Consider the following 9,863-nt stretch of genomic DNA (forward strand, 5'->3'; position numbering starts at 1 on the left):
ACTATGAAGTCAGGTGCAGAACCTGGTCTGCATCAGGAAAGCAACTACCTGTTTTGCTGTCAATGGAACAGTTTGATGGGATTGGTTTTAACGCCTAGCCATCAACGGCTCTATGAGTATATGATAATGGCCAGATCCAGTTGTACTACACTCACAACCAACTTTCTGGAGCCAGTCCTGAGTTGTGTTTACACTGTTTCATATTTTTACTGGAGTGGTTCTGCATTAGAGAGAAACAATTCAATCAAGTACACTTAGATGAACTGTTTGTTTCCCTTGCATGCAGAAATCTGATTAAAAGTATAGGATGCTCATTTCTGTGCAGCTATTATTTGTCAAGACTCATAGCAACAGCAGCAAAATACACCTATCTAAGTAACTATACGAATAAAGCAGCACAAGTATTCCAAAATGCTAACAAATTAGCAAAAGACAAAATACACTTTTTAAATGTCTTCACTTAAATGTATCTTGTGAATGAATTACTTTCAGAACCTATTTTGGTGTTCACATGTGTATTTCATTTCCTTAGGACAAATAACTTTGAAAAGCCAACTTAAAACAGCTTTTTCTGCACTGCAACACAATCCTGTAAAAGTTTTTATTGCTCATATACCCATTTAAATCCAAACATTTCAAATAGAATAACATGTAACTTAAACAAAACAAATCATTGACAAAACTAATTCTCATTAGAAGTCTATAAATAAGCATCCATTGAACATGCAAATCTGTACAAGCAGTTACATTCAGAATTCCCTGTAGCACTGCTGTATTATTTCTATCCCTGTGATTTCAAACAAAGCATGAATAAACACGTTAAAAGCAAATCTTTATTTTATGCCCTTTTCTTTTAAAATGCGCAGGTAGATGGCCACTTAACAGAAACCATACACCATCATAAATATTTTAAAAAGCCATCTTCTGTAAGGTTAATAGAGATGTAGAATAATCTATAGAAGTTGCAATCATACCTTTTAACTAACATTATGACAGAGTGTTATTTTGAAAGCTTTATCACTTTCAAGCATTTTAGCACTGTTATTCCTGGACATTTTATCAGCTATGACTTCTGCTCACTTTATCAGACAGGTGAGACACAGACACAGCAGCCACTGCTCTCTATAAAGTAATGTCCTAGCATATCTTAATAGACTTCTCTTGTCTATTGGGGAAAAAAAAAAAAAAAGCAAACAATCAAAAAAACCCAACACCATCCCAAAAGCAAAAATCCCTTCAATATTATAACAGACCACTATTTACCAAATTTCACTTTTTGGAATTGAAGCAGTCATTAGGTGCAGTTATATTTTGCCTTTTTTCTTCTTCTCCTGCTTTATACATTTATAATTAAATAGGCCAGATTGTGTTTTTGAATTAGTTGTTTTCAATAAGTCTGCTCACAAGCTGGTGATGTTTTTCCTTCCAATTTTAAGCCCAGAGGGCACTTCTGTGGCTGAGTTACAAACCCCTGAATAGAAGGGCTTAAGTATGAAACAGTGATGTGAGCTATGACTGTTCTCATCTGTCCATAAGCCTGTGCTGATCCCAGTGATATAGTAACATAACAGAGGAACAAGGCATGTGAAAGAGAAAATTCTCTGGATAGACTAGACCTCAGTGTGTTTGCATTCAACTCTAAGACCCACTTGGATGACTACCTGCCCAAGTACTGAATCTCTGGGCCACCCACAACTCCCCAGACTCCCTCTCTTCCTCCTTTCCCTCCAACTGGGAAGAAGATAAATGGAGGAATGACCTGATCTTCAAAGAGGCAAGTCTCAGCTAGTTCAGCAGTCCAAAGGAAGTTCAGCTCTCCTGCCCTGATAGAAGAATACTTAACTGATACAAATCTGTGGTGCTGGAGGAAGCTGAGGATGGAAAATCATCTCGAGACACATTATCTCCAGGAAAACCATGCCCTGCATCCTGGCTAGCTTTGAGAAAAGCTCAGCTGATTGCAGTATCTGAATGAGACATTGCACAGCTGGAAAATCCATCTTTACAGTACAAAATTATTGGCCATGAACAATATAAGGTTGTCATTAACTGCCATGCCCCCAGCAAGAGCAGCAAAGTACAAGAGACAGTGGTCTAAGGAATCCATGGCCTAGGTGTTTTAAAGAGGAATGCTCAAAATCCTTTGGAAGGCAGGTAGAATGGAGAGCACATCAGCTGCGTGGGTGGCATAAATGTTCCCCTATGCTCCCTGAATGCCAAGGGAACGATCGTAAAGTGAAAGTTAATAAGTAGCAACAAAGGAAAGCTTCTGCTCTTGAAATTGCCTGCAAAACATTCTTGAATCTTGAAATTGCCTGCACCTCAGCCCATCGCTGCTTATATGAGCACCTGTAGAAGCAGGACACTTTTTTTTAATTTTTACATTGTACTTTCCTGTTGACATGCTGTGGCACAGCAGCCCCTGCATAACTCCCAAAAGAGGTTTGATTTGTCAGTGATTTATCTACCACAGGAATTTATTAGTGGATACTATTAAAACATTTTACTAAATGCCAGGTTCCCCTGGTTTATACTGAATGTGAAAGTTTGTGACTTAAGGGGGACGGTTCCCAAAACAGTGTTTGTATTTGTATTACCTTCAAGGCTATCCAAGTAAGCTTAGGGAGAAACAGAAAATACATAGTTAATGTTAGTTCTACAAATAAAGAACTGAAAAAAAACAAAACCAAACCAAAACCAACCAACCAAAAATCTTCTTTCAAAAAGATGTGATTCCAGGATCCAAGGCAAAACAGTTTGTCACACAGATTTTGAAAGGAATTAAGTTTCAATTAAGTTTTTGAAAGGAATTTAAGTTTTACAGAAAGCACCACTCCAGAATGACAGCCACGTGACAAGTTTGAATGTAAATCACAATGCAGTCACCTAACACTAGAAAGGCTTCCCAAATAAACTTTTTTGAAGGTTGTGAAAGAGTACAGCATCTTGCCTTTCGTTTTATATACCATGCCTGTAAGGCAATGGACAGCTTGAGTCTAGCAAGGTACAGCAAAAATATGGAGCTGGGCTGTAGCCTCCACCAAAAAAAGTCTTCTTTTTCTGGGGTTGAGAACTCAGCCTAAAAACATGTCTCCAACTAGAGTTTGGAGAACAGTCTCAGTCCTGGAACAAGCTGCATCAAGCTTAAACACGGGACTTCCCATAGTTTAAAAGTTGAGTATGTGCGAAATAAAAAACTATGTTTCATCTTTGCCCTTATTGAAGGCAAAACCAACTTCAATTTCACAATGAAATTTGGCAAGCAACTAGTCAGAGAATAGTTTCACCAGACAATAGCATGCATATTGGCCAATGTAGAATACATTATTGCCCTCTATCTCACAGCAAAAATGCAGGCATCACAAACAAAATCCTTTGAAGGAAGCACTCTCTGAATTAAGACTCAGGATACAGATTTTCTTTTGTTTTTAATTTTGTCTAAGCAGGGTATTTCATTGCTGCATGCTGAAAAGCATACAAGAGAAATACAGTGGGATAATTCCTGTTATAGAGGGCCGTGTTTGTTGCACTTGTGTGTTTCATAGAATTTCACTTCCTTGATTACCTGTTTGTATTTTCGGTAGCAACGCTGAATGACAGCAGCAGCCACCTCTTGCTGTTCCCGGAGAGGACGACCCTGCGTGGAAACGTAAAGCAGCAACAATTAATCAGACCTCAACAAAAAACAGGACAGATATTGTAAGAACATAAGTGGCTCACAGCAACTTGCAGGGCACTGAATTCTAAATCTTCTCCTAATCATAGTCTGATTCAGGTGTAGCCATTTCCTAGAGATGTCCCTGTACCCAATCTATATAAGATAGAAACCCTCAAAATTGACCTTTACAGTGATCACTTCTGGCAATTTGCCAGAATCTCTAGGGTTTATTTTGAGGATGTGATTTTTTGAGTGCTGTGCATGCTCTCTGGTATGGTAGATGCTGGGTAAACATCAACATGTGAGTGCCAGGAGCACTGAAAAGGTTATAACAAACTATTTTTTTTTTTCCTAATCCCAAGGGTGGGTATTACCCACGTGTCCTTTTGTAACAAACTGTACTCTCACACCTAACGAGGAAGACATCGGATGTTTTGGCCACATACCTTATATTTCCTGAACACTGTCTGGACGAGTTTGGCAGCTTCATAGAGTTCTCTCTGCTCGTGATCAGACAAAGTTAACTGTGCAAACTCATTCTCTACCTTCTCGCTGGTGGATGCACTCAGAAATTCAGACCAGTCGGCTGCCGAGGGAAGGCTGGGTTTCTCAAAAGCTATTTCACTGATTGGCGAGCCTGCAGGGCTCAAGCTGGTGTTCGAAGAAGGGGTCAAGGGTTCACTATACAGACTTCTGAAATATCAATCACAGTAGGAATTATTGGCTCACAAAGCAGCTGAACTGGCATCACAGATAGGGAACGGAACATTTGTCTGTTTAAGGGAGAAGCTCAAGCTCCCCTCTCCCTCTCCAACCAACATTCCACATTCCTAAGGCTGACTGTGCTGTATTGCATAGGCTTGACATTGGAAGAGAAGTCACAAGTCAGACCTTATGGTACTGCAATTTTGTTGCACTTCCCCTCTTGCATGCACTCCCATTCTTCCATGAATTTGTAGCTGTGTTGGCAATGATACCTTTGTGCATGAGGGTGTGGCTGGGCTCGGAGCACCAGCACTGAGTGCCACTGAGAAACAGAATCTGCAGGCTAAAGAATCAGTGCATGCCACCCATTTTTCAGCCTGCCCAAAATCCCAGAGCAACTTCTCAACTCTTACTGACCTTATCTGTGCAGCACTCGGCAGATGATCAACATCAGCAAGGTAACTGGCCAGCCAGCTCATTGTGGTGCTCATGGCAGCACTCTCCGTTCTCTCTACCAGCGGCGACTCCATTGGCACAAAATTCTCCCGCTTGATCCTGTCAGGCGTAGCTTCAATAATGTGCTCTGCAAGTGTCATCATATTCACCTGAGGAGGGGGAAAGGAGAGCAATCTCTTACTGACTGGTAACAAGAGCCTTGTGTTTGCATGTCACAACCCAGCTTTGTACGTCAAAGACTGTTAATATATTTGTAAAAGGATTTCTTGTTCTCTTTTACTGCAGTGGCCAATCTGAGTTCAGGATGGACTTTTGCCTTTTTAACTTCCTCCCTGCATATCTTAGCATTCTTTGTACTCTCCCCAAGTAGCCTGTCCCTTCTTCCAGACGGCATACTCTTTTTCTCCCAGAGTCTCAAAAGAAGTTCCCGGTTCATCCACGCCAGTCTTCTTCTGCTCCAGCTCGCCTTATGGGACTCAGGAACAGCCTGCTCCTTTACAATTTCCACCTTGAGGAGCATCCAGGCTCCCTGGAACACTTTGCCTTTCAGGAGTGATTCTCAAAGGACCTCTGCAACAAGTGTCCTGAACAGGTCAAAGTTTGCCCTCCAGAAGTCCAAGACAGCAGTTTTGCTAGTTACCCTTCTGACATCACCAAGAATAGAGAACTCCACAATGTCATGGTCACTCTACCCAGGACAGCCCCCAACCTTCACAACACCCACCAGTCCTTCTCTGTTAGTGAAGAGGAGGTCTAGTGGGGCAGCTCCCCTGGTCGGCTCTCGTAACAGCTGTGTCAGGAAGCTGTCTTCCACACACTCTAGAAACCTCCTGGACTGCTTCCTCTCTGCAGTTTCCAGCATACATCAGGGAAGTTGAAGTCTCCCATGAGAACGAGTGCTGGCAATTATGCAACTTCTGAGAGCAGCTCATAGAATGCCTCATCCATCTCTTCATCCTGATTAGGCGGTCTATAACAGACCCCCACCAAGATGTCACCCCTACAGGCCTTCCCTTAGCCTTGACAGAGCTAAAAGCTTCCACAAAAGTTTCTCTCAGTCACGCTCTTCTGCACAGCCAAGACATGTGGCTGAGCAGAAGAGGCTGACAGAGTTGTCTCATGCTGGACGATCTTGGTGCTATGATTATGTTTACCTGCAAGTCATCCATGTGGGGTAAGCAGTCCTCATCCCCTACATTGTCCCTATAAGACAAGAGTTCTGCATCCACCATTTCCCTGTCAGCCATCATCAGCACGTTCATCTGCTCTCGCTGGCGTAGCCGATGGGCTACAGTGTCCTTCCCCAGAGCAGTCCCCTTCTGGCTCCCTGTCACCTGCACCGCAGACACACCAATATAAATGTCTTTTGGGTTCCATTTGATGCCTGCTTGGCTGCCAGAGCCCCGGTACCCAGCAGCTTCTGGGATGTGCTGGGAGAGCTCCTGGCCATAGTCCCTTATCCCTTCACTGGGGCTGATTGTCTCAGTGGCGGATTGCTTGGAGCTGGAGTTCTGCTTTCTGACACTTGGCTGTTCCAGACTCAGTGCAGTGGAAAGCAGCTTCTCTTGCCGGGCTTGAAAATATTCAGGGCTCAGCTTATGCTTTTTGGGTGCAGGGTAATCTTTCTGAGTCTCACTACTGTAGTAACTGGAAGGTTCTGATCTTGGTCGTCTCAACTCTGGAAACAAACAGATCAATGGTCAAAATGAAGTATGCAACGTGATTGCTGTAGGAGCTACAACAGCTTCTGCTGCAGAGCAGCAGGTGGAAATTCATGCCATGCTCTAGGACACTAAAATGTATGGGTGTCAAGTACATGCAAAGAAGTAACTGTCACCCAGGGAGGATATTACCTCAATTCTTCTTCAGATACACACATCTTTCTAAAGCAGACATTCTTGGTTCTTTTCCCAATACTTATGCAAGAGTATACAAAAAAAGCAGTTAAGCATGGCCAGCAGGGCTACAGGTGGCATTTGCCACCCAGGTGAGGTCTTTGCTCCATGATTTTACATGTCACATCTCATCAAAGCAGTGCATGCCATCAGGGTTGTCTTACCTGTGTTTGTACTAGAAATCACAGTGACTCCCTTCTGAGGCTCTTGAGAGGCAATAAGTTCACTGTGCCACTGGGACACCCAGCTCTCTGTGCTGGAGTCTGTGCTTGAGGGGCACTGAATTCTGGGGTTTTGCCCAAGCTGAGGTTGCTCATCACGCTGTAGCTGCTCCAAGCACTCTGCCAACTTTACATGGCCCCGAGACCGGGCAATTGCCAGTGGCAGTCTCCCAAGGGAATCAGGAATAGAGATGGCTCGGCGGTCCCACTTATACAGCACAACAGCTGCATCCATGTGGCCCAGGGCACATGCCCACATCTGAAAAAACAAACAAACAAAGAAGTGACCCATTGGTAGACCTCCCTTCTCTTTCTCTTTTTGTTAATGCAGTGGAGTTGTACCCTCAGCTCACAGAAAATTGACTGGCAAAACCACGCCATGTTTGAACACCACTAATGGGCTTTTATAAATGTCCTATATGAACAAAAGGCCATTACAGAGGAGTAGATGCATGATGCTCACTCCTTTGAGGGAGAAACCTCTATCTGCCAAATTAAGCTGATAGTTTCTCATTTAGTAACGCATGTATTGGTTTTTAGCTGTCATACCCACTGGAACCACTGCAGAAACAGACCAGCTTCAAACAGAAATGAATCTCTGAGATCAGAAACATTCAGACAGAAGTAAAAGCTGGGAACAATAAAATCAAACACACTGCTGTTGTAACCTGGCACTTCAGGTTCCACCTACTTTGGCTTTTTGCTTAAGCTCTCAGTCTCGATTCCAATGACCAAGATATTGTGACGTTTTTACAAGCTCTACAGTCAAAGAGGAAAATCTGAAAGAAGGCATGTAAAGGCCTTTCCCCAGAACAGCAGCAGAGACTAGATATTTGGTAAAACACAGACCAGAACCACCTGTCTGTCCTCACATTACTGAATTACAAAGATTTTTCTGTTTGGTCTCTCTCAACAAAATGCTAGAAAGCTAATAGTACCACGTCTTAACATTTACACAGCAAGGACACCCAGGAAACATCTACTTCTCAGAGTGTAAAATGCATCAGGAAAATAACACATCAGAAAGGACTCCAGAGGGCCCTCAGACTCTCCCAGAAGTTTCAGTTTCTGCTGCTTACCAGAGGAGTGCAGGAGAAATGATCCACATTCAACGGGTCAACTTCCAGCTCCAGATCAATGCTGTCTGCATGTTTGGTGCTAGAGAGGAAACAAAACAAATGATGCTCTGTAGACAAGTTAGAACCATTTCCTCAATCTATAGCTTCACTCAGTGCACCATACCACAAAAATGGCCACACACGTCCGTGACACACATATACTACAGATGGTGCCCCCAACAGAGACTTTAAGAGCATGATACATCCAGTGACTGGATCTCATCTCTCTCAAGATACAGGGGACAAGAACATGTTCAGGGACTTGGTTGTTTGTAAGGGACAAAAGGTGCAGTTTGTGAAGGGCAACTAGAAACCTGGAGCAAGCAGAGCTTACATATGCTTCTTCCATGTCTGTATTGACACCCAAGAGTCCAACAGGCTGGGTCTTACCGCCATTTGATGAGGGTCTGGATCAGTGTAGCATAGCCCTGGGCGGCAGCTAGGTGGAGCAGTGTCATTCCTCGGAAAGTCTTTGAATGGATCAAGTGTTTGGACTTTGCCCAGCAAGCACGACTCATCATCTTCTCGCACACCACCACCACGCGGCTCTCAAAGCAGCTGCCCAAGGTCCCAGTCCCAGAAACGCACTGAAACACCACACACAACCCACTTTAACCACTGACGGGAGTTGCAACCTGCCCTAAGCAGGCAACCTTTCACTTTCAGAAGTACGTGACAGCGGCAAATGCAAGTTAAAGTCACCTACTGTTAAAGATGCCCACAAAGAAGACCTGTTGCTTAAGAAAAGCTATAATCCTTCCCAACCCCCATCAAATACAAATGCTGGTAGGAAAGAATAAAGCTGCTGTGACTACACAGCAGCGTCTGTACCTGCACCTGTGTTCCTCCATTCCCGCTCCCATTGCTCCCGCCTCCTACTCCTTGTTTGTGCTGCTGGGAGCCTGTCATTTCAGCCATTCTCCTCTCCATCTGCTCGAGGCGCTCCAGTATTGACATCCTGAACTGATTATCTAGGTTGAAGAAAGGCAGAATGAGGGTATTTCCACAGAAAGAAAGATTAGTTTTTGGTAGCCTACTGCAGAGAGTCACAAGCAACAGTCTTGAACATCATGAAGGAGATTTGCTCCACTTGACAATGCACAGCGATGCCTGCCCTGCAGTATCCACCTCTTTAAGTTCCTGTGGCTGCCTTTTTACTGCAATTCTAGAGAACCTCCTTAAAGGTAATAGAAAGAAAAACACAAAAAATGGGCAGAAGAGGGGTCCCTTTCTTTGTGATTCTAGCTGCATCCATACAATAAAAGATTGGGGTAATGCAACTTCTTTGAAAACACACGTAAACCCTGAGCAAATACAATTGTTCAGACAGTGTTTCAGTAGAATTGTATTGAAATACTCTCAGTTTTACAGACAATCACCCTGCTTTCACTGGAGTACTGAATTCATCTTGGCTTGCCTCCTGAAATCATGCAGTAATGGTGCCTAGAGGAAAAAGACTGCTTTGCTTCCTTCTGTGCTTAGAACAAGGAGCCATTAAGAAGATACTCATTCCTTGCCTGACTGACTCCCTTTCTTGGAAAACAGCTTCAGCCAAGCACCTGAAATAGGACTATCAGAAATCAGAGAGTATGGGCACTGATAATCCAGGAGTATCCTTTTGAAAAGCAGAGCCCCGTGGTCTCTGCAGAAGTCTAAACACTGTATTCGTGTTTTTTTTTGTTGTTGTTGTTGTGTTTTCTCCTTGCATTGTAACCTAGCACTATGATACAGATACTATGGCTTGAAAATTAGAGGAGGGAAATTTAGACTGGTTAATAGGACATTGCTAAACCTGAGACTGTAGAGATTA

The 9,863-nt window shown here is 43.3% G+C and overlaps 1 protein-coding gene across 9 annotated transcripts in view; it reads right to left on the reverse strand.

The window, feature by feature from the left end:
• Positions 1-9,863, reverse strand: part of CAMTA1 (calmodulin binding transcription activator 1) — a 329,904-nt gene that overhangs the window by 18,572 nt on the left and 301,469 nt on the right. For 7 of the 9 annotated variants that reach the window (XM_084495060.1, XM_084495059.1, XM_084495061.1 and 4 more), the window contains 9 exons: positions 8,885-9,024; positions 8,444-8,640; positions 8,015-8,093; positions 6,879-7,194; positions 5,974-6,497; positions 4,781-4,968; positions 4,105-4,351; positions 3,566-3,637; positions 2,598-2,618 (listed from right to left, as the gene is read on the reverse strand). In XM_084495060.1, the coding sequence (XP_084351186.1) occupies positions 2,598-2,618; positions 3,566-3,637; positions 4,105-4,351; positions 4,781-4,968; positions 5,974-6,497; positions 6,879-7,194; positions 8,015-8,093; positions 8,444-8,640; positions 8,885-9,024 (1,784 nt within the window). The remainder of the gene's footprint in view (positions 1-2,597; positions 2,619-3,565; positions 3,638-4,104; positions 4,352-4,780; positions 4,969-5,973; positions 6,498-6,878; positions 7,195-8,014; positions 8,094-8,443; positions 8,641-8,884; positions 9,025-9,863) is intronic. The other 2 variants (XM_084495064.1, XM_084495063.1) reach the window with 1 other exon arrangement.

Source organism: Aythya ferina (assembly GCF_964211825.1).
Source record: "Aythya ferina genome assembly, chromosome: 21".
Classification (NCBI taxonomy): Eukaryota; Metazoa; Chordata; class Aves; order Anseriformes; family Anatidae; genus Aythya; species Aythya ferina.